This window comes from Phyllostomus discolor, chromosome 3, assembly GCF_004126475.2.
Source record: "Phyllostomus discolor isolate MPI-MPIP mPhyDis1 chromosome 3, mPhyDis1.pri.v3, whole genome shotgun sequence".
Classification (NCBI taxonomy): Eukaryota; Metazoa; Chordata; class Mammalia; order Chiroptera; family Phyllostomidae; genus Phyllostomus; species Phyllostomus discolor.
In genome coordinates, this window is record NC_040905.2 from 84,488,586 (window position 1) to 84,513,328 (window position 24,743).

Here is a 24,743-nt window from a genome sequence, read left to right on the forward strand (position 1 = left end):
CTATCAGATGATGAAACTGAGAGGAGAGGGGAGATAGGTCAGAAACAAATTTTAAGAGCTGTGTGGACTTCATGCTGTAGTGTAGAACCACTGCTGAGATTTAAGAGAAAAAGGGCTTGGCTATACAGGATTGGGCAAAAGTAGGCTTACAGATGTTCATATGGAAAATAACACAATAATTAATAAATAATAATACAAGAATGAATTCTGTGTTTTGCGTACTTACGACTATACATCTACTATGGTCCCACCTTGTATTTATGAGGGGGAATTTTGGATGGCAGATTGGAGAGGGGGGAAACTTAGACTACAAAGTCACTTAAAAGGCTCTTAGCATTGGTGGAGACAAAAAGTTGTAAACTAAACTAGTGTAAAGAATGGGAAAGTTTTGAAAGTCATTTTGGACATGAGTGACTAATTAATTGCATGTGGATGGAGAGGAAGAAATTGAAGATGAGGCTGCGTGTGCAGGTTCTTAGTTAGAATAGTTATGTGGATGGCCTTGCTCTGTGATCTAAACTGTTCTTGGTTAGCTAAACAGTTCTTCATTGTAAAAATCAAGAGATCCAGAGATACGAAATTACATATCAGGTATAAATTTTAAGGGGAAAAATCCTTTGCCAATGAGTTAAAAATTAGATGTCATAAGAGATATATTCTGCATACTCATCAGCTCAGAGGAGGAGAGGCGAGGCTGGAGTCCTAACTGGGCAGGGTCTAGCAGGTGACCAAGAGTCCACCAACCAAAGGATGAGCCAGCCAGTGAGTCATTGTGGAAGCGACAGATAAGAACTTCAGATCCAAATAAACATGCTTCAGTTTCTCAGTAGATTTGTGAGGAAGAAGTATATGACATAATCTAAAAAAAAAAACCCCAGCCAAATTCAATGAAGAAAAAGGCAATGACTAGAGCAGAAATGGTGGTGTAATGTCAGTAGCAATGCCTTCACCCTTATCAGTATGTTTGCTACATATTTTAGGACTTTGATTCATTATGGTTCCCTGTTTACCTACCGAAACACTATTTAAAGCAGCAATCTTAGAATTCATGAGAAGCAGGACTTAACATTTATTTCCAAAGGATTTTAGAATAGAGATGTGACTTCAAAGCTTTTAGACTAGCTACCAAATGATCACATCAGAAGCATGAACCTGACCTGTGAGAGCAAATTGGCTTACTGAAACCATGTAAGGAATAATCATGTCAGAGTCATGAAAAAGAGGAGCGTTGACAAGAACATGATTTAAATGTCTGGTACGCTTAACCAGCCTCCTCAAGGTAGTTGTCAATAGTCTTGATCTGGAGAGACCCCAAATGAGGTATGAAGTCATGTATAAGAAAATGTAGCTACTAAGCAACAAGGACAGGAAGTATATTTTAACATTTTAAAGATGTGAATAATTTTCTACGACCAGATAATTAAATTTATTCATAAAAATAACTTGCTCACATTGTCTGTGAGAACAGATGCGCTAATTCCTAGAATCTTTGCTGTTATTTCCAGCTATTACTACCAATAACTTTCTTCCCTTTCAACTGTACCAAGTATTAAAATAGCATTGTCTCTTTTCACTCATTTGCCTGCACTCATATAAATTGGTGGCGTGGTGTCTACTCAGTGTCTCCAGTGTTCAGCTCACAGCGTCCAGGCCTCAGCCTCGCTGGAAATGAGGGAGGAGTGCCAGCCTGGCAGTTGCACCTGGAGAGCAGAGCTTCTTGAGATGCAGGCTCCTTTAAGAATACGGCACAAGCTATTTCACCCCCCTGCCCAACCCCAGAAAAGCTTCCACAGGCACTGAAATACGCATTTCATGAGGTTTCACTAGAGTACATGGCCCATGGGTAAGAAATCTAGCTTTACAGACTGCTGGAGAATCTTGACTAGATTCTTATTCTAGGAGTTTCATTTTTGAGGCACATCACTGATTTATTCAGTAATATTTAATGAGTTATAACTTTGTGCCCATTTGTGAGATGTACCTGTGAGCAAGATCTGATGAAGCTTACATTCTATGTGGAGACAGATATTAAGCAAATAAAATAAATTTAGATTAGTACTAAGTACTGACAGTAAAAGGAAACAATCATGTGACAGAGTGTGGGAGCAGCATGTTTTAGGTAATTGAGTGGTCCAGGACAGCAGACCATTGAGATGATACATAACTTCTTAAGCACCAAGACTGTAAGCCGGCGGTTTTGATAATGATTCTAAGAAATCAGCCACAAGTTTGAATATCAATTCTCTCCTTAACTTCTCTAAGTGTATGTTGAGAGCATCTCACTTCTCTATGTGGATGCATTCATAGTGCATAAAGTAATGCTGCCCTCTGGTGGTAGTTTAGTGGCATGCCAACTTTTGCAATTATTTCAAGGGTGTACTCTATTTAGTGGGATTAGGATTTATTTCTGAAAAATAGATAGCTTCTTTAGATTGCTTTTGAATTTAAAATCTTTTACAAGTATAGTTCATCTTAATGTTTATTTGAGACTGAAAACCTTATTCAGTCTCAAATAAATTTTGGGAGTAGTTTTATGTGCCTAAGAAATGGGAAGAACTCAGCTCTCAGAACTGAAAGCAGATTAATGGTACTGAAAAATAAAGCAAAACAAGGTGAATACTAGTATGGGAAATCTGGGACTTGGATTTGTTTATCAAAACATGTATAACATTAAATTTCCCATTCCAAAAGGCTTATTCTGGAACCTTAAGACACATTTTCAGTAGAACATTTTTAAAAGAGTGTGTTTTGGAATTTGAATAGTCAAGGAATAGTAAACATTATCAGTAGACTTTATATTAAACAATTAATAAATTTTCATTGAAATATGGTCATATTCTTTATTATTTAATATCCTAAATATTTGGTGTTTTTCTTCTAAATACCAATTTTAATTTTTTTAACTGTATGGACATATTCTGACTCTTTAAAGTTTTAATTGAAAGATTCTTTTTGAAATAATGGGTTTTATCTCATAGATAAAATCCATCATTTGACTTTTTGTTTTGCTTTTTATTTTTAAATGGTTTGGGAAGGTATTAGATAGCTGACCGTTATAAGTAAATTTTACTTAGTTTTTTAAATCTAGGAAAAATCTGTAACACCTAGATTCTTCTTTTATTGTGGTAGCTCTTTTTAAGGCCCTTGATTGGGTAATGTATTTCTCTTATTTCTAGTAGTCACCTCAGTAAAAGTAAAATTCATGATGATTGATAATTGCACATATTTCTAGTTGAATCTTTATCAGGTGATACAGGCTTTTGAATTATTCACTCTTGATGGTCTAGTCATTGTGTTCTGTTTTAGTGTGTACTTTGCTTTTGAATGTCCCACAGTGATTTCATAATTTTGGCATAAATCACACTAAGTGGTCTGAAATTATTTTTGACAGTGTGGGTAGAGAGATTGTGTAATTTGACTGGATAAGTTGGATGTCTGTTTACATTTATTTCACCAAAAGATATAAAAGATTCCTAGCAATTATTTCACCTTCCATAATCTTTTGCCAGGTAGGACATGAGAAGCTACATGGTCTCTATTATGTGTAGCCTGAAAATGTCCAGTTAATACCCTTCTATGAAGATGGGCTGATAAGATTTACAGGAATATGTTCATAATGTCACCATTCTGAGATTTTGAATTGGCAGCATTTTGTTGATTGGATCACCATGTATATAACTATGTCTTGCTTTTATTGTAAAATATGATTTATACATGCACACTCTGAACTTCAATGGGGAAACAAAAGGAGCCCCTTTTTATATGGTGCCTATCGTCTTTATATTCTGATAGATTACACAGATTGAATTTATATTAAGTGTGAGAAGAGGGGAAAGCCAGATCTTTATTTCTTTATTTAAAGGAATGGCTGACTTTTAGGGGGAAAATTTTATGTGTGTGTGTTCTTGACTGCTGATCAGTGATTCTCATGCTCACGGACTTGGAGTTTGCACCAGCCTCAGCGCTGCTCTCCACGTGTTGCATGTGTTTCATCCTCTCGTAACGCGGGGAATGTACTGTGAGAATAACTAGTTCTCTCAGGGGTCATCCCTAGAGTTCTTTCACCTAGGAATAGCAACAAAAAAAGTACAATATTCCCTTCACAGACTACAAAACTGAGTCAGTTTTCAAATACAAAACTGAATCACCTTGATTGTGCTATTTTAAATGTTAACTATAACTTGTACTCTAATTAGAATAGCTTAGGATAAACTTGACCTTCTTTAACCCTTAAAGAATTAAAAGTGCTAATCACAACATTCTTACCCTATTTAATGTTTTCTCTCTTATAGTTTGTAAATGTGATGGAAAATGTTTGCTGAAGAGTGTATTTGGGATTTCTTTTTTTTTGTTTTTGAAATCAAAAATAACTTAGTGAAAACAAATTCACCAGTGTTAGGATCATTATTGCTTTTCTAACAATGGCTTCAATAATTATATATAAGTATGAAGAAGAAAGGGAGAGAATCTATAAGATGAGTTTTATAAAAGCATGCCATAGCCAGAGATGAATGAGTATCCAAAGTAATGATGTGCTGGCCCAGTGTGGGTTCAGAGCCCCATAGCTTCTGAGCTGGTCTTTGTACAGAACCTGTTCAGCTCAGTGACTCCTTTTAATGTTGCTTAAAGTGTCTTGCTATTCCTAAAAGGCCACTGAGAAAATAATAGTGATAACTCTGCCATAATTTCACTAATATTTATGCTTCATTGGCACGTTCACTGTCTTGCACTAGTCTGTTGCTTCTCACGGCCATTTAAGTTAATAGGACACTGGCAGCTTTGCTTCGTGACATGTTATTACTTTTATGATAAAACAAATGTTTCCCTCTGCCTGCAGGTGCTGCTGTTTTTTCAAACGAAGGAAAAGAAAAACCATACAGCGGCACAAGTGACTCTGGACACAGACAGATCATGGGGAGCTACTTACGTGTTCATCTTCAGTCTTGTGATTGAATCATCTCCGCAGTGACCACATATATTTTCAAGGACTCACTCTTAGAAACAGAAATGTCCTACTTTCATACTTCATTTTGTGGTTGTCTTACATTCATATTTTTTTCTAATTTAACTTTTATGAAAGCTTTAAAGTTTTGTCAAAATATGAGTACTTTGCCCATCAGTGAATGGAATGGACCAATGAGGTAGTATTTTTTCCAATTTTTTAAAAAACTGATTTTAGAGAGAGAAAGGAAGTGGGAGAGAGAGAGAAACATTGGTTTGTTGTTCCACTTATTTATGTATTCATTGGTTGATTCTTGCATGTGCCCTGACTGGGGATTGAACCTGCAACCTTGGTGTATTTGGACACTGCTCTAACCAACTGAGCTAGCTACCTGGCCAGGGCTGAAGTAGTTTTGACGAAAACAGTTCTATAGAACATTTTTCAGAAGCTCTGCTATCATAGAAAGCAGTACAGTATCTTAAATGTCAACCAGTTATATATCTAAATCTGTTTTTTTATAACTTCTGTGAGAACATAAGCAAATAGGAATTTTCTCCCCAGTGGATAATGCAACAAAGAAAACAAGAGTTGCCCAAATATTTAAAGAAGTTGTTCCTTGAGAAGCTCATTTTTGGTGTGACATCTGCATTGATATCAGTATTACTGATGGTACTGCTTCATCAGTCATACTAACACTCTCTCTGTGAAATCATGGTACAGACACTGCCCAGAGGTACCGAGGAAAAGCTCTATAGAGTCTATGGTTTCTGCAGATGGTAGTGGTAAAATGAATCACAGGTAACGTGGTAAATATGAGCTCTGCCTTTGTCGCACCACTATGTGAATTACAGTGTTGCCGAACTGGCGAAAACGCTTATTTTCAAAAATGCAAAATATTTGTATAATGTAACTTTATGCTTCCAGATTATGTATGGTAGACAGCAAGAGATGAATACTTTGAGAAATGAGATATATGGGAGTTGTTGTTTTTTTAATACACTAAGGAGAAGAGATAAATGTGAATCTTTTTGCAACATTTTAAGGTTGAAGTCAAAGGAGATCCCACTGAAACCCACTGCTGAATGATTATATTCTCCCTTCAGCAGAAAACTTCAGATGTGCCATGTAATGGTGTCTGTTTATTAATTATTTGCTCTTTGATAAAAAAATCCCCAGCATAACGGGGTCACTTTATTGCCCTCTGTGCATATTAGTCTCTTGGATTCAACTTTGCTGGTTCTCTAGAATTTTCTGACTTTTTAGCATAATTTTGATGATTGAAAACTATTTTGGAGAGGATGGGTCAGGTGCTTTGCCTCCTTAGTCTTTTAAAGTGCCTGCATATGAACAAAGTTATGGTTCTGTAAAAAAGGAAACCCATTCCATTTTTCAAGTATGCTTTGTTTTAAGCGGTAAATACAGATTTTTTTTTTGTCATATTCTTCCAGCCAGAATTTTCGAGAAGAGTTAAAGTAGAAAGACTGGTTAGAAAGAGAATTATGTTGTTCAAACCTTATATTCACCTTTCATTTACCAAATTGTTACTTACTCCTTCTGTGCAGCCCTTTCTTTGTCTTTAAGTGTGTGCCTCCAGGCATGCTTATTTATTTTTATTGTCTCAAGGTAACATTTAAAATGTGTAATTAAAGTAAATAAATCTACATTTTTGACTTTATATTGCATTTACAGGGATTTAATTGTACTTTGTAATTTATTTTTTGTTAGCCAAAAGTTCAATGCATTGTTGATGAATTAGATACCCATATGAATACCGGAAATCTGGACATTGTTTATCATTGTTGCTCTGAGTCCTATGAATGATCTTTTTAAGTTCTTGATTTTAAAGACCTACACTCAGCCTAGAAAACATTTGCTGTATAATTGGGTCAGCAGTTTCCATCCTATCTATTTGTGTACTGTCATGATGTCTTAAAATACGGGAGTCACACACTGAGTTGTTAATTTTGTTTGCTTTGAGCAAGGAGGATGGATGTTTTGGCCATTATAATGTGAAACCACTTCTTTCTTTACAGTATTTGACCAAATTTGTGTGTCTATGATATTTGTAAATACATGCGATATCTGTATTTCTTATCATAAGCCTATTTAGTTTTATTCTCAGTAGGGTTTTTGGACTGTACAGTGTTTATATGATCTGAACTCCTTATACATAAGAAGGTGTGTATATTAATCCAATTATGGACTTAAAATATTTTAAAGGTATAAATACCCTTATTTGCTGCAAAGACCAGTGTGTAGACATTTGCTTTTTAGCAATATTTTTAAGTGCTCCATTTTAATGCCAAGGAATAAATCTTTTGGCAACACAAACTGGTCAATAATAGGTAATGCAGGTATGTTCAGGTTAAGCCAACAAGGTTTTGCATTTTTATGCTTCTTTTCTGTCAACACTAATGAAGTCAACATTGCCTGAATGTCTGAGTAATGAAACACATCCCTGTTTAAAAGTATGTAACTGAAAAAAATAAAAAATAAAGGTAGTTTTTTTAAACTTGCTCTTTCCCCTTTCCTCTAATCATGGGTAAAATAATGTTACTCACTAATTTGAGATAGGAATATTTAAAATTTAGTCCATTAATTTTAGTATACGGGAGAAACGGAGCTACAGGAATACACTGTGGTTTTCGTTTTGCTTTGTTGGAACCCCCTGTATAGGGCACATACCAGGAAGTTGAACCTTTCATTAAGGAAAGTTTAAAAAATGTTTTTTACACTTCTATGAACTACTTAATGAAGCAGTTAATTAAAATGACTGCCACTAGTAAACCAAAGGAGAGAAACAATCATTTTATTCCTTTTTAAGAATGAAGTTACACTGTTACATTCGTAGAAATGAAATTTCTAATTCAACTTTATGTGACTATGACTTTATTATCGCAGATGGAGGGCATATATCTGTGGCAGTATCTCATAGTTTATCATTGTTCTGGGTGCTTTAAGGTGTTTCACAAAGTGGTATTAATGGTACTCTGTATTAAAAGGTACTACAGGTAAGGTAAGGCTAAGCAAAACACACCAAGAAGATGTTACAGGTAAGATAAGGCAAAGCAATACACACCAGGCACGAGCATTCAGGAAATGGTTAATAGGCCCTGTGCAGAAAAATCTGATTTAAGATTCAATCTGAATGATTACATAGTTGCATAGTGAGTACCCATTGAATTGCAGGTGATAGAAACCTGACTTGGCTGATGCAGTAGCACAGTTTAGCTGAAGAGTCCAGTGGTAGAACTGACTTCAGACATGCTCGATCCCGCTGCAGAGTCAGGCATCTGTCTTTCTCCATTTCTCTCAGTTTTGCTTTCTACCCTGCTGTTTTCATCGTCAGAGGTAGTTTTCACATGATGGTAAAGAAGCCCCCCAGCAGTGTCAGACTTCTGTACAGCCAAAACAAGGGGCACTGTCTCCTAACAGTTTCGATGATATCGTAAGACTAACATTCCTTCATTCGTGCATATGCCCACCCCTGAGCCAATTACCGGGGCCAAAGGAATGCTGTTTTCCCACCTTCCGAGGACACATTTGACTGAGATAGGAGGTAGAAGGAGTGTTACCCAAAAGGAAGTGAAAAGTATTATTATCAGAAGGTGAGTGAATGAATACTGCACAGACGAAATCAATAGATATCTGTTACCATGATAAGGAATACAAACTACAGCATAGAGGCAAACCTAATTGTCTTAAATTATAAAACTATTATTATTATTATTGAGACTTCTTAATCTGAACATATTATTAGAAATCACAGTGACTGAGTACCTTTGAAAAACATTTTGGACTTAGGTAAAAATGGAATTCATAAGTACATTATTTGACATGTTTTTGTTTAGTTTTTAAGGATTTTGTGATAGAATTGGATTCATAGAGTTAAGAGCTAATTTTTCTACTAAAGTAGAACTAAATGGAGTCATAAAACTTTGCTGGTGTTCAGGATAACTAGTTTCTTTTCTGCCCCGCTCCAATGTAGAGCCACACGTTAGTTTCTTAGGAAACCTACTGCATAAGGGCCCATGGATCATAACCAAAGGAAGAACCACATATAGAAAAACCATCAGGTAGTATTGCTGGGATATGAAAGCGGTTTTGTTAGAAAGAACAGTAGTTCATAGGGATGTTTACCACAATGTGACTTTGGTTAAATGGAAAAACATTCCTTCACTGCCCTAGACTTGGGGTTGACAAACTATTTTTGGTAAAGTTTAGACTGTGGGCCAAAGGCACAATTGAGGCTTTTATATATTCGTGTAGTTCTGATTAATTTTGAATTGAGGAAATTTAAAACATTATAACTTGAGTACAGGTTTTGTAATACAGCTCTACTGATAAGAATTTAACTATTTTGAGGGGATAATATTTCACTTAATTGTTTTGTGATATGATTTTGCATTATTTCGTCTTTGAAATTATCTTCACAGATACAGATACTACTAAATACTGTTGTTGGTCCTTTAGTGCATGATTTTAATTGAGCATATTCATAATTTGGAAGGTATATAGAATTCTATTAGATATTTGCCTTTTGGAATTTCATTTCATTTCAGATTAATCACTTCCTATTGAAGGATATTTAGGTGCTCTTCAACTGTACAGTTAGATTTTGAAATACGGAAATTTCCTTTGCACTTGCATTGAGATCCAAAAATATGGCTGGAACTGTAGTTGAGTTTGGAAAGTGGAGCCAATGCATATTTGTGTGGGAACATGAGATCTTGCTGCTTGTTTTGATGCCACATGGGAAGTTTATAAAGTAGTTTGGCATTACTTGTGGTATAAACAGCATTACTTGTCATCAAAATGGCTTCGTTGCAGTATAAGTTTCACATATAAGGTTTGTTTTGCCTTACTTTTGAATTTATTAAGAACCATGATCAAATCTGCAGCAGAAGCTAATTTCCAAAGCCATTCAGTGAGGGTGGTTCTCATTCAGAAAAATGTCAGTCTTGTGGAGTCAATAATCACTGCCCTGAAACTGCTCTGCAGTTGGGCAAGTCAGGGTGCTGAGTTTCTGTTTCTGACAAAGCTTAATGGAAATGAGAACAGTTAAGACCACATGAGTAAATGAAAATTCACCATTGACTTTATTAGTTCAATAACATGCCAGATTCATGTATTTTCCACAAAATACCTGGTGTTGAATAACAAAGTATAAACATTGACTTGAATCATCTTACATTTTCAGAAGTTTTGTAAATTTGCCCAGTGAACGTTTTCCTGCTCCACACACATTTTTGCCACCCTCAGTTATAACACGTCTTTGCGATTCCACTTCAGTTTGCACCCAACTGGCGTTTTCTCAGGTTCCTTAGAAGTATTCTCTCTTGTAGCTGTTCCTTGAAGACTGTTCACAGAGGCTGATTCATTCTTGAGTCCTTTCAAACTCAGCATTGACTTTTCTAGCAAACAGTAACTGGGCAGTATTGGTAATGTTAACCTAAAAATAAAAGGTCTCTTAAAGTAAGAGGCAATAAGCATTTATTGTATCAAGAAGAATAGCTATTCGGCTAGCATTAATTGATGCAGAGGTCCAAATAATGTTCCAGTTAGGAGACAAAAGCAATGGGTATTTATGAGAAAAGGAAGGGGAACAGTTATGTCAACAGAAGGAAGGCATTTCTATTGGTGCAGGTAATGTAGTGATGTTAATTCTCAACAATGTTTTTAATTTCAGTTTAGTAGTCATCAGTCCAGTAGTAATAGTGACTACTTTCTCGTTATCTTTGCAAACACTTCTTTGGGACACAAGGTTGCTTAGGCCCAGTTCAAAGGTTATTTTGCCCTGTTTTAACATTCCAGAGATTTGAGGCATAAGACTGCAAAGCAGTTCCTCTGGCATGGCAGCTCTGGCTCCATTTTCAAGTGGCTCCATTTATTTTTCTTTTGTTTGTTTACATTTATGTCTATTCATTTGTCAAAAGCCAAGGAAAACTACTTGAAGTCATTTGCCTTTTTAGTTGACTGTCTGGGTCTTCACATAATTGACTCTGCCAGAAACTTAGTAGTCTTAAATTTATTTTCTCGCGACACACTTTCTGCTGCTGCAGTCAAACACGACTTACTTTAACTTATCATCAGTAAATAGCTTTCTTTGGCTAACAAAGGAGCCACTTGAAAGTAACTTTGGTTATATCATTGTACATCTTTTTGTGTGGATAAATTCTACTGTAATGAGGTACTCCAAGCTTTCTAATTGTTCTGACTGTTGCCTTCCTATAGTTGGAGATACTATGATCAGTGCTTAGTCCAGTAATGTTAAATTGTATTGGCACAGCTAAAGTGTCATTGCATAGTAAACATATTTTGCCATATAATTGTATAACAAAATAATTCATATTCCACTGTGCCTTAAAAGCACAACACTCAAAGTTTACCCTTCCTTTTGTTTAAAAGGTTGGTATGCATTAGTGATAAGGAATAATAAATGCTGTGAAATTATGACTGCATTGCCGAGGTCTGTAGTGTGTTGAGCAGCAGTGTGCAGATGAGAGTGCAACATCTGGTCTCCATCACAACTCTTCCACTCTGCTTTGTTGTGTGAAAGCAGCCACAGACAGTATGTAAATGAATGAGCAGGCCTGTGTTCCAATAAGATTTTATTCATGGACACTGAAATTAGAATTTCATGTAATTTTTATGTATCATGAAATACTGTTGATTTTTTAAAACCATTTATACATGTAAATTATCATTCTTAGCTTGTGAGCCAAATAAAAACAGGAAGTGGGCTAGATTTGACTTGCAGACCAAACTGGCAGTTTGCCAACCTTTGTTCTAGACTTTGGAAAGATTTGGATGTTTGACATAAAGTACTGTTTTCTTTTTTTCTTAACTGAATGACACTACTTGCCAAAAGATAATCTTTATTTCTTTATAAATTCAAGAGCCATTTTGAATTAGCATCAAGAATTATGATAATGTTAAAGAAAATGTATCACAGCACATACGGGAGTTAGAATTAAGTGAATGAGCCTGGCTGTCACATGCACCTCAATGCTGAAGCAGTGCATGGTCTTGGAAAGAGCAGGAATTTGGGGATCAGACAAATATAGTTGATTTTCAACCCCCTAACCTGTGGGGACTGAGGCAAATTATTTGATTTCTTAGCATGAGTTTCCTCATCTCAAATTAGAGATAATGCCTTACTTGCAGCATGGTTCTGAGGATTAGAAATATTTATACTATTTCTCAGTGCAGGGTGCCTTTACCATTGCCCTCACAATACAGTTTACAACTGAGCAACACCTTAGTTTCTCATGCTGAGTGTATGTTTCTGCTTTTTGAGACAAGAATAAGGCCTAGTACTTCCTACTTTTTCTTAAGGCTTTATTTATTTTTAGAGAGAGGGGAAGGGAGGGAGAAAACATCTATGTGATCAGTTGCCTCTTATATGCACTCTGACTGGGAACTGAGCGGGTGAGCCTTTGCTTTGCAGAGTGACGCCCAACAAACTGAGCCACACTGGGTAGGTTGGCTTAGTATTTATTACATTTTGCCTTAGATTGAAGCCTTCATTCCTGTTTTAAAATATTTGCACCCTAATTCTATCACATTGCACAATTAGCTATCTTGACTCAGTGGCATTGATGAATTCAGAATCATCAATTCTGTACCCTTACTCATAAAAAAGACAAAACCTGGTGTCAAAAGCCAGTATAATGGTAGTTTAAGGCCAATCCACTGAACCAGTACCATGGTGTCAGAGTGTTCTAATGAATGGTAATCCTTCTCCACCTTTTGACTACCGTTATTTACAAGATGCTTTGTTGAAGTTCAGGTGAACCATTTAGTCCATCTTAATTTAGTCCCATTATCCTATCAAAAAATAAGGGACTGGATTAAGTTTGATATAATTTTTTTCCAGTGAACCCATATTTATCTCTGCGGACCACCATTTCAGTTTCTAATATAACTTGGAATCAACAATCTGTAGTTGTGTAATCCACCTTTTTCTTTCTTTTTTTTAAAATAGAAATTCCACTTCCTGTCTTTAGTTGTTTTGCCTTGCTTCCTTCCCACCTGCATGGTCTCTCAGTATGAAATGTGTCCAGATCTGGAGATTTAGTTGTCCTTTTTAAACATATATACCTATGATGGGCTTCATTTCCTTCTTGCTGTTTTCTCCCTTAACTTTCCAGGCTGAAGATTATTCTTGATTTAAGAAAAAAAAAACAGAAAAAGAAAAAGAAATAAAAGGAAGCAAAGCCTTACATGTCTTTGTCATCTCTCAACCCTTTCCTTAACCCACCTTACACCTACTTTTAAAACCCTTTTTCTGTTGGCTTTAGCATTTTTTTTAGAAATACTCAACTAATTGGAAGTAAAGATTTTACATTTTCTCATTGATTTCCTCTGCACACTACTTCAGTTCTTGTATTTATTCTTTTAAAGTTGAGCTTTTCAGAAGAGACACTTGTTTTTTGCAAGCTTATTCCTTTTGTCCTTACGATGATCAGTTTTAATTGCAGAACTGGAATCACAGTCTTGAGTTCCCTTCAGTAGGTATCACAGATCTTAAGATGACATGTTCACATTCTCTCAAGGTGTCTGACACTTCCACTGTATCATTTTCTTCTTGCTGGTCATGTATTGCTACCTCTACTCCCAGGGAGATTAGCATTTTGGCATGTAAAGAATTGTCAGATGCTCTGGTTTTGTAGGGGGGATGTTAGAGATGTTGTTTGGTCATTCGAAGCTCTCTGTCACCACTGAATTTCCTGATTTTGCGCTTTTAATTTGTTTATGTATTCAGTGCTGTTTTTTGAACACCTTGTGGCAGGCAGTGAGCTGTGTGCTTTAATCTATTTTTCTTTCTTTGGTCTGGAATTACGTATTTTCATAATTGTATTCATTTTTTTTCTCTCTGCTTTGCCCAAATATTTTCCATAGTGCATTTCACCTTGGGTCTCCTGAGTATCATTGAAGTTGTGTATCACCTCAGCATACTTCCTACACCTACCTCCTTTCTCACCTGTGTGAGAAAGTCAAAAATCTCATCATACCCAGTGTTGGTGACTGCTTTGTCTCATTGTGCCATTTCTATGTTGAAAACTTCTGTGTATTTTCAAACTTCCTACTAAGTCCTCTTGTTGAGTGAGTCACTCAGCCATCTTTAATCTGATGGTGTGTGTAATAGCTAGTTTCATAGTTTTTATCTTTTTACCCTTATTCTCATTCAATTTAAAAATCTCTTTACCAAGTCAAATACATTCTTGCCAAGATCTCATGAGATACCATTATAGCCATCTTAAATTGTGCCTTGGAAATTAAAATTTCATTTCAAAACATCATATGGGTAGAAAAATCATTCACTTTCTCACCATTTTTCCCCCTACTTACTGGCATGTGAGTGTCTTTTATCTGACATTGTTTAGTATCTATTGAGATTGATTTCATCTCTCCCATTGTCTAGTTCCTAGTGTTTTATGTTTGGTGGATAGAAAGGGGACATGTCTTTCTTACATTAATTTATCAACCACCTCCCTGTTTTTAATCCATGTCTTAACCCATGACTCTTCTTTTCCTGGTGTCTCCCATGCCCCAGCCTTGTAAGGGTTCTGCAGGATAAAATGGTTCTCGTCTTGTCTATATCCTCTCTCTTTGGTTGCTTAAGTCAAAGGATCACTCCGCTAAATCTAATTCTTTCATCTTTCCTGTTCTACCGGTCTATATGTGTGTTTTAATTCTAGATCCAAGTGAATCTGCTAGGTGCCTAAACACTCGTATGACAAGCACCCACCGAACAAGGCTGGGAAGGACGTTCCCCGGTATCCTTCCATCTGAGGCCTTGAGCTTATTCAAGCAGATGTTGAAATCTCTCCAAGCCTAGAATAGGGCTTTACAAATAATTAGTACTCAGTAAATAATTGCTTGTTATTTGGTTTTATTGTTGGAGCCTAATGAAAAACTTTTCTAATCTATGAAGGGATTGTGTATAATGGACTCTTTCAGGCTCTGGAGGAAGAAAAGCACTGACTGACAGGAGTCTATTAAATAGCAAGTGTGATTTTTGTATTAATAATAAGGTTGAACTGGGCTAACAAAAATCGGATGGTAATTAGATTCTAAAATATTACATTAACCTTTTCCTCTTACAGTTGTATTTATATTCTCTATATAACTATATGTTACAAACATTTTTGTAACATATTTTATAACTAAAATATATGTTACAAACATTTTCAATAACATTTCAATAACTAGTGGACCTAGTACTATTTAGTGAAATGCTTTAAAATTTCTGTTGATTTTTGTAGCATCTAACTCCTAGAATCTCTGGACTGAATAAGTTTCTAAAACTATTGACTCCTGTGTTTTGTAAGGATAGTAAGCCTGTAGTTCGATCAGAAAATGACAGGTAGTTAGCTTGCAAGAGGTTCTCTGGAGCATTCTGGGTGGATAACCTATACCTAAATCGCAACAATACCCCAGACTCCTCTTCCTCTCTCACCAAGGTGAATGTGCCATTATTATATGTCCTAAAAACACACTTCAGCTGCAAAATGTTTTCAGGACAAAGTCGGTGAATGGGTCTGTCAGTTTCCTGTGAACTACACTGTAAGCTTGGAATTCCTTCTGGCTCAAATACAGTCCTGTGAAATTACGGCTTCAAGTTCACTCTTGGAGTGCTGAAACTAAGGAGTTACCACCAAGAATATGACAAAGCTCTGACTTGCTGAGATCTATTTCCATAAAGCATCTATAAATTGATTAGGAAAATAAATTTTTCATATTCAACTGGGTCACAACAAATTTGTTTGACTGTGATCTTTGTATTTATGGGCCTCACACATCACCAGATATTTTTCACAGTTTATTCTAACTGTGTCTTGAAATCAAAGCATCTGTCTTCTAGTGAAGGAGACCGGATTTGATGCTGAAGTAAATTCCATAATTTCCTACACTATGTTTTGTTTTTTAGAATATATATAATTAATATAATTCTTCTATCTTCACATCCTGGTATTAAGATATTAGGCCAGTGACTGTAGAATTAACTCTTTGATTAAATATGTTACAGCAGTGTAGCATCTCAATGACTCGATGCATCCTTTGAGTTTGTGCTTTCAATTAATCAAGAATTTTATAACTTGTTTTGACATTGCCTGTGACTTGTGCAGTGAGGCTATCATTACTGGGGTCCTCGAGTCCCAGAAAGTGCAGCCCAGTGTCCAGCTTGTCTGACTACCTCTGCTAACAGGAGCCTTTAAATGACTCTTCATTAATCCAAAGAATAGTTTATGCCAATGACAGAAATCCAGATAGTACAGATGGTTGTACAATGAAGGTCTGATGCCAGATATGCTGTTTACCAGACCTTCTCAAAAGCAAATCTGTAAATGTCTTGCAAATCCTGTCTGTAAATGCTCTATGATGAGCAAACTGTGTGTGTGTGTATATATGTATGTATTATCTGTATGTATAGATACACATATACACAAATATATATATATAAAGTACAAACATACTGCACATAACTGTTTTGTATTTTGCTTTTTTATTTAAAAATAGACCTAGAAGTCATATTGACATAAATATTAGTTATTAGGAAATATATAAATTAGGCATATTCCTAAAATTGGAATTGCTAGGTCAAAGAGAACGTATATTTACAACTTTAAAAACTTTTGGTCCCTGGCTGGTATAGCTCAGTGGACTGAGCGCGGGCTGCGAACCAAAGTGTTGCAGGTTCGATTCCCAGTCAGGGCACATGCCGGGGTTGCAGGCCACGGCCCCCAGCAACCACACATTGATGTTTCTCTCTCTCTCTCTCTCTTTCTCCCTCCCTTCCCTCTCTAAAAATAAATAAATAAAATCTTAAAAAAAACACAAACAACTTTTGATCTACTTGGAATTTATTTGGATAGGAGTGAGATAGGAGTTTAGCTTGATACATTTCCAGATAGCTGCTGGTTTTCCCAGCACTCTTTGTTGAGGAAATTCTCTCCACTGCTCCAATATACATATGTTTATTATATGCTAAATTTTTTGTGTATATTCCATATATAGTAAATTCCATGTATATTTAATTGGACTGTATTCTGTCCAATCAACTAATGTATTCAGTTTTTTAATTACCATAGCTTTGTAATATCTTTAAATTTCAGACTAGGCTACTCACCAGTTTTTATATGTTTAATTTTTGACTAAATCCTTAAAATTCATGTTTTTAGTGTGTAAATGTTAATCTTGTAAAAGTTTTCTGGACTCAATAGATTTATTTCTGGAGAATTAACATCACTAAGAGTATTCTTATGTAATAACAGTGTATGCGTATCATCTTAATTTATCATTTTGTGTTATTATTTGTATATTTTTAAGTTTCCCTTTATAAGATTATCTCCATTGCTTTATTAGCTTTAAACAATATCTATTTAGAAAATTAGAAAAATCAGTGTGCTTATATTTCTTATACTGTAGTCTTTCCTGAATTCTTTGTCTCAATATTTGTTTTCTATTTTTAAAGATTTTATTTATTTTTTATGGAGAGGGGAAGGGAAGGAGAAAGTGAAGGATAGATACATCAGTGTTTGGTTGCTTTTCATGCACTCTGTGGTGGGGACCTGGCCCACAGCCCAGGCATGTGCCCTGACTGGGCATCAAACTGGCGACCTTTTGGTTTGCAGGCCTTTGTTCAATCCACTAAGCTATACCAGCCAGGGCCATCTCAATATTTATTAATTAGATTGTTTTTCAACATATTTGTGACCTATAACATTCCAACTCTTTCACCACGATTTCCAGTTTTTATAGCAAACTAGAATCAATTTACTTCACCATTCCTATAACTATTATTTTCTTTTCAATTATTCTTGAGTTCCCTCATGTTTGAGAATTTGTTATTTGCCTTTATTTTTGACAAATAGTTTGGCTGGCAATAGAATTTCTACATCACCCTTCTGCCTCTCGTGCCCTCTAGACTTGCTTCACTGTCTACTGACAATAAAGGTTTTCAAGGAAAGTGAACTCAGCTCCTCATAGGCCCCACCCGCATCGGTCACTTGATCCATTTTTGGGGTGGGTCTGGGTGCTCATAGTATTTTCGAAATCCATCTTTGAAATCTTGGGAGAGATTGTTCTGTATTGGTCTTGGAGGGGCAAAATATACCTTTTAAATCTTTTGTTTGAAGGAAGGTTTTTTCTATTACTATGTTTTAGCTAACTTCTGTTTTCTTTTTCTGCAATATCAGTTATAGCTATTTTAGAACTCTTGTGTGTTTGTCATATTTTTCTCATTTTTATCTACTATTTGTGAAGTGTTTTCTCTTTTTTGGTTTTATTTTGCTCCAGTTTTGTCAATGTGGTTTTCCCTAATCATGACTTCATACATTTAAATTGCAATTTATTTTTCTGTTTATTCTATTTTATTAATTATATATAAAAGCACCCCATGACTTTCATCTACTTTATATGCATTGTGGAATAGTTTTTCTAGTGTAGTATTTGGTTGTCTTTTAAATTTTTTCTTGAAGTATTTTTAATGTATTTTGGTAGTTTCATTTTTTCTTGAAGTATCTCTTTACATATTCCATGTTGGTTCATTTCTAGTTATTATTCATTTTAAAACTAAGACTTTTGAAAAAAGGGGAGGGAAAGCTGAGTCTGTTGGCAAAATAAGATATGCCCCTTTGAAACAAGAACATTGAGAATAAATGAAAAACAAAAGAATAATGATAAAACAGCAGAAATAAATAGTGAACTGGCGGAGCTCAAAAAGAAATGAAGAGAAAAATAAAACCCTAAGAGAAGTCAGGATATTGGATGCTGCAAAGAACAGAATAGACAGCAGGAAAACACAATTTGTGATGAGTAGAATAGGTTTGGAATTCCATTTTTCTTGTTGGGACAGTTATTTTTGAAGACAAAATATAGTGGAAGGGCTACAAGAGTGGGCTGGATTAATTAATTGTCTTTGTAGGCTTTACAAATTAAAGAAAAACCTCATTTGTGGGTTGGATTCTGCTATTATATAGAACTCTTTGGGTCACATTGATAATTCTTATGTCACAGTTTTTCCTGTGTGCTTGCGTACTTCTTACGTCATCAATAACAGGTTACTCCTCCGTTTCTTTTCTTTCATCGCAACAGGTAAATTTTTCTTTCAACTTGTCAGTTTTTCCTCACTTGACTCCATCTTTTGCCACAGTTGGTTGTCAAATAGCTGTAGGGCCCTCAAGTGCTCTGCCATGCACCTAGGTCTTGCCTTTGCAAGTAAGGAGTTGTTGATTTCACTCCTTCAGTCGCTTCTCTGTAATGCTGGAGCTCTGCCTAATCCTGTGGCTTTTCTCAGCGTTCTCTCTCAGTGAGGTCTAATACTCACGGTCCTTGGCAAACTTCTTAAAGTATGGTTCATCATTGTGGCTGCACCCACATATGCATTTACATTTCCTATTTCTGCTTTTTCTTCCCCTTGTAGTTTTGAGTTTGTTTCAAGGAAGATATTCTAACCCCTGCCATATTAAGTTGACAATTTCATGATGATCACATGAGGTGGCCATTCCTTTGGACTAAGCATTGCTCTCTCACTGTCAATCACATTTTTGCCTGGAGATACTGAGATAATGAAATGACAACGCTGGAATCTGAATTTATCTTTATCACATTTTGAAGGCCATAGATGAATGCCAGGGAAGCATGAGTGGCAGCTGCCTACGGGGTGAAGAAACTGAAGGGGAAAGAAGTGTTTGTTCCCTTGTTGCTGCAGACACTGATTGTCACAGTGAGAGCCACTGGGATTTTTTTCTTAATGACTGTGCTTCGTTGGTTCCCGAGACAGCCTTGAACAAGGTAAGATGTTAACAACCCCAGATCCGTTGGTTGGCAAAGACCTGGAATTAGCAGTGCTCTCAGTCAGGGGCGTCTGATCCCTGGCCTGGGGGCCCCATGTGGCGCAGGGTAGCTGTGAATGCGGCCCAGTACAAAATTATAAGTTTACTTAGAACCTTTTTTCTTCTCAGCGGTTTTTGTTAGTGTTTGTGTATTTAATGTGGGCACAAGACAACTCTTCTTCAAGTGTGGCCCAGAGATACCAAAAGGTTGGACACCCCTAGTAGCCCAGGGTATTTAGGTGGCTGACAAATCACAGAAACACCTTCCTGCTACTGAGCTTACGTTATTTGACCATCCCCATCAAATTCTGGGGAATTTGGGGGAAATTCTGGACTTCTATAAAATGGCTGCTGAATGAGTGAATGCTCTAATTCCTCTCTAGTACTACAGTGAGGCTTCAACCCTGACTCCTCACCTGTGGCCCTGTTACTCACCTGGTGCCTCTGTCTTCAAATGCCCTTCCATTGTATGTCTGTCTGCTTTTCCGTCTGTAACAAAGACACTGTCGCTGGATTTAGGACCTACCTGGTGGGCCCTCCTTCAGCTTAATCAGGATGATGTCATCTTGAGAGCCTTAATTATATCCGCAGAGATCTCATTTTCAAATAAGCTCACATTCATAGGTTCAGGGTGGATATATATTTCAGGGGCCACCATCTAACCTGCTATACTTGCAAAACACATGTTAGAGAACATTTTCACATATGACAGACATATACATCATTAATGAGGTGATGCACAGGAAAGTCATAAGCTGGGATTTATGTGAAATTGTTGAGGAATTAGCTACAACACCGCTTCCTTTTTGCACACCCCTGATCTCTAACATAACAATGAATTGTTGCAGTGGTGGTTGAAAAACCAACGGACTCTTTTAAGGACCTTTAAATGCCTGTCTTTGAATATGGTGAGGATTTTACTTGTTACTCTGCCTCACGCCCAAGGCTGGACTCCCCTGAACTGACACTTGTCCCAACCCCATCGAAGTCTGCTCTGTTCTTTTTGCGCTTTATTTTGCTGACCCTACGTAGGCGCAAACTTGAACACGTAGCCTGTTCCTGTAGAACTTCCCCTCCTACTCTCAGCCATATCGTGGGGGCCCTGGCCTAATTTCCATGTATATTGCCTTTTCAATGAAGAAAATATTTGCAAATTCAGCAATTGTACCTAGGCTCATTTTGCTGCAGTTTCATAAGCAAGGAATAATGGAACAGTGTGCGCTCAATTTGTCGAATGCAGAACAAAGAAGTTTATGCAACAGCAAATAACTGGTAGAATTCAGTTTCGGGTCCAGGTCTGTCTGACTCCAGAGCCCATGCACACAGCTGCCAGGCTGTGAGGCGCCATCGGAAAGGAGCCACTCACACCAGGGGCGGGCTTATGTCACCACTGTGTGCCAGTTTAACAGGGACCCAACAATAGGCGGTCTCTATGAGATCACCTGACTCTTCAAAGCAGCATAGGGAATAAAAAATTATTTTATCCAAGGGATGAATTACTTGATTAATCAACTTTGCAGAACTATTTATGAATATAATTCTTCTTGCTTTCTGGTAACAGTGGCTGCTTTTAACTTAAATTGTCAATGCTGTGCGTGTTATAGAATTCCTATAGGTGGTAGATAGAGCATTAGAAAATAACCTTGCTTTAGTTAAGAAGGCAAGAGAGAGAAGGCAGGAGAACAATGTGAACACAGTAAAATGAGGAACAGTCAAAAGCCTCAACATAAAGAGCAAAAAAAAGCATAGAAATTGTACTACACAGCCTAAAGACACAAAACATTTCATTTTTCTTTGCATGAAACTGGTCTGACCTTCACAGTTCTGAAATAACAGGAAATATTTCTCTGGTAACTGTACTGCATTTTAGGCAAGTAGTTAAGCAGAATGGTCAGCGTGAATAAATATAGTTAGAAATTGTTAAGGCAGATTTCTGTGAGGAGTGAATGTTAAGCAGTAATATAAATGTAAGAGCTTACAGCAAAATGAAATTCATAATGTAAAGGTCAAACTTGCCTAAGAGAGACTTTTAGGTAAACTATTGGGTTGAAAAACCGATTCCCATTATATTTTAATAGTAACGTATGGCGGCTGAGGTGATGCGTTTCAGTTGAGTGGGTCTTGTAGCATTCTCTTGAGCTTGATTCAGCAGCAATGTGTATGACTTCTGCAAGACTATGAAAAATGGCTGAATCCCCTCTTCCAAAGCCTGAAATTAATGGTCAGAAACATTATACACAAGGTACGTTGTCAAAAAAAGTATAAGTACTTTATCTACAAATGGTTATATTTTCCCTTAGATAAACACTGCGGATTTTATGGGATAGTTTAGGACAAATTTATGTGATTTTAAATCACAGTATTAGCTAAAAACAACTGGTGATAAGAATCAGAGAGACTTATTGTTGTTTTTAACCTCCTGCCTCTTTCCTGAATTTGAAGTGTATTATCTGGGCTTGTTCCTAAGTGAGAAGCCTGGCCGGGACATGAGAACTTGCACGAGGACCAGAAGATCCCTAATAGCACATCTGCTCTGGTGGGCCAGCCATCCGAAGTTGCCCTCACCCTTGGAGGAATTTTATACATAAAGGAATCTTTACTTTTATGAAATATTTATTGAGCCCCACCTATCTACCAGCCACACTTCTAGAGCTGTAAAGACAAAGGAAGCAGTGTTACTGCCTTCAAGGCTGTTTCGAGGGGGTGGGAGTAGTGAACAAGCAGGGGCCCCAGTTACAATTCGGAGTACTAAGGGAATGCGGAGGTGGTGAGATTGATACCACCCAATCCAATTAGAGGGAGGAGAGGAATTCAGGAAAGCTTGGAGGAGGTGTGGTTTGAGGGGAATGCAGAAGTTGTATAAATCTCTTACCTGTTTGCTCTTTTGCAAAGTATTGAACAGTTACCACCTATCTTTCAGGATTGTGGTGAGGATTACATTAGATAGCATAGGTAATTAGTCAAGCTGGTGATTCTGCTAAAATAGTTAATGGCTTAAAAGTGAAATGATTGTGCATCCCCACACCTACACCAGCCAACCTGCCACCCTCAGCTGTGGTGGCTTAGCTGACTTATACCACAGTGTTGTGGCATTTGGGGTCTTTTTCTCCAGATTTCCCAGGCCTGGTCTCGGACTTCACAATGTACCAGAACAGCAGCCAGAAGCAGCACTGGACTTTGGCCAGGGAGGAGCAGCTGGCATCACTGCTGCCAATGCCAGCCGTAAGTTCCAATGCAAAGCAGTGGCGAACAAGGGTTTTTTCCAGATGATCCAATCTTTCTTGAGACTCATGAAAAATGACACTCTGTGAATACTATGAGAAGAGATTTTTGGGATTTTGTTTGGTATTTATGCCAGGAATGCCGAGGCTTGTTGTGGATACAGGTTTTATGTATTTCAGGCATTTTTTATCTTAATAACTCAGTAATGGAATATCACCCCTGGAAAATAATGCTCACTTGTGCATTTTTTTGGCCTGCAAAATAGACAAATTCAGTGTATGTAGTCCATTTGTTGGAAATCTGCGTGGTGTCCTTTGGACAGGAGAAGGCACTTGAACAGATTTTGGAATATAAACCGCTTCTTGTACAGCAACTTAATTATTGTTATAGAGCTTTTGAGGGCTTTCTCATTGATTTAAAGACCTGCTATCCCATGCTGGAGAATCAGAAATTTTGAGGAAAACAGCTGGTAACTTTCTCAATAGAGTTGTGTTGATGGATACTAACCTTTCCTACATACCTCAGATCACCCTGACCGCCACTTTATCTGGTGCATCCAGAGTAGGAATTACTGTGAAAAGTTATTTGTCACAAAGTCTGATACTGAAAGAAAACAGAACTTGCTTGTCACAGCTGCTAGACATAATGAAGAGCATGAGAAACTTGGTAAAAAAAGAAATGAGCCACCCAGAAGTGAAGAGGCTGCTGTTCTGAAAGAAGTTGAGGAGAGGTCTCTCTGCTGAGTTTGCACTTTATCGCGAAGAAAAGAAAAGGCTGTGAAGGTGATGACCGCCTCTCAGAGACCCGAACGAGGTGACACGTGTTCTCGGAGGAGAGGGCACTGACGACGACCTGGTGGATTCTCTCTAACCATTTGAAACTCATTTGTCAGTGACAACAAATCAGCAGAGGAATGAAGCATACCTGGCATTTAAATTTATTTGGGTCAAATAAGGTGAATGTATCAAAATATAGTAAACTTTTCTAGTTATTTAAAATTTTTCTTTTCAGGGTAGTTTTATGTGAAATAAAACATCTTAAAAGGACCCGGAATAGTACCCTGTTTGATTTTACTCAGTTGTTTAATTGAAGTATTTCCAATAGGCAGTCTTTAGTAGTTGTCTAGATAAAAACCTTAAGTTGCTAAGCATAAAGTACGTAGTAGCAAATCATATGTTCAGTTTTATAATTAAGCAATTAATTACCTACGTGAATTCATATAAATGTGTTACAGTTACTAGGAATTTTTCACATTAAATATTTTCAAGAAATGTGATTCAAATTCAAACGGGTGGATATAAAAATTAAATGCACACATTGTAGCACCCACTTACTTGGGTGCCAATCATGGACCCCTTCACTTTGTGACTTTGGACAAGTCACTAAAGCTCTCTGCCCACTTCCCAAGGTGAAAATTGGGGAAAATGATAATGCCTACTCCTCACAGGATTAATCTGAATGGTGCCTCTATATACTAAGTGTTCAGTAAAGGTTGGCTATTATAAAGAAAGTGAATTGTTGGCCCCACACGCATCTAGATTATAAGGAAAAGTACAGTGTTAAGTTAGCGTTCAGCTTTATGTTCTTTGATGTCTCTGCCGTACTCTCTGTAGCCACCTCCTCCTCCAGATACACCGCCTAGGTCAGTTGTTCTGGGGACAACGAGGTACATGATGTTCTCAGTGGATACCACACAAGATAACACCCAAGATACGCATTTTAGGAGTTCATTTAGG

The 24,743-nt window shown here is 36.9% G+C and overlaps 1 protein-coding gene and 1 pseudogene across 9 annotated transcripts in view; both read left to right on the forward strand.

Moving 5' to 3' along the window:
* Nucleotides 1–7,454, forward strand: part of CSNK1G3 (casein kinase 1 gamma 3) — a 104,938-nt gene extending 97,484 nt beyond the window's left edge. For all 9 annotated transcript variants that reach the window (XM_028506733.2, XM_028506775.2, XM_028506741.2 and 6 more), the window contains one exon: nucleotides 4,838–7,454. In XM_028506733.2, coding sequence (XP_028362534.1) covers nucleotides 4,838–4,892 — 55 coding nt within the window. In that variant the 3' untranslated portion in view covers nucleotides 4,893–7,454. The remainder of the gene's footprint in view (nucleotides 1–4,837) is intronic.
* A 9,343-nt stretch (nucleotides 7,455–16,797) lies between these two features.
* Nucleotides 16,798–24,120, forward strand: LOC118499527 (annotated as a pseudogene).
* Nucleotides 24,121–24,743: the final 623 nt, after the last annotated feature.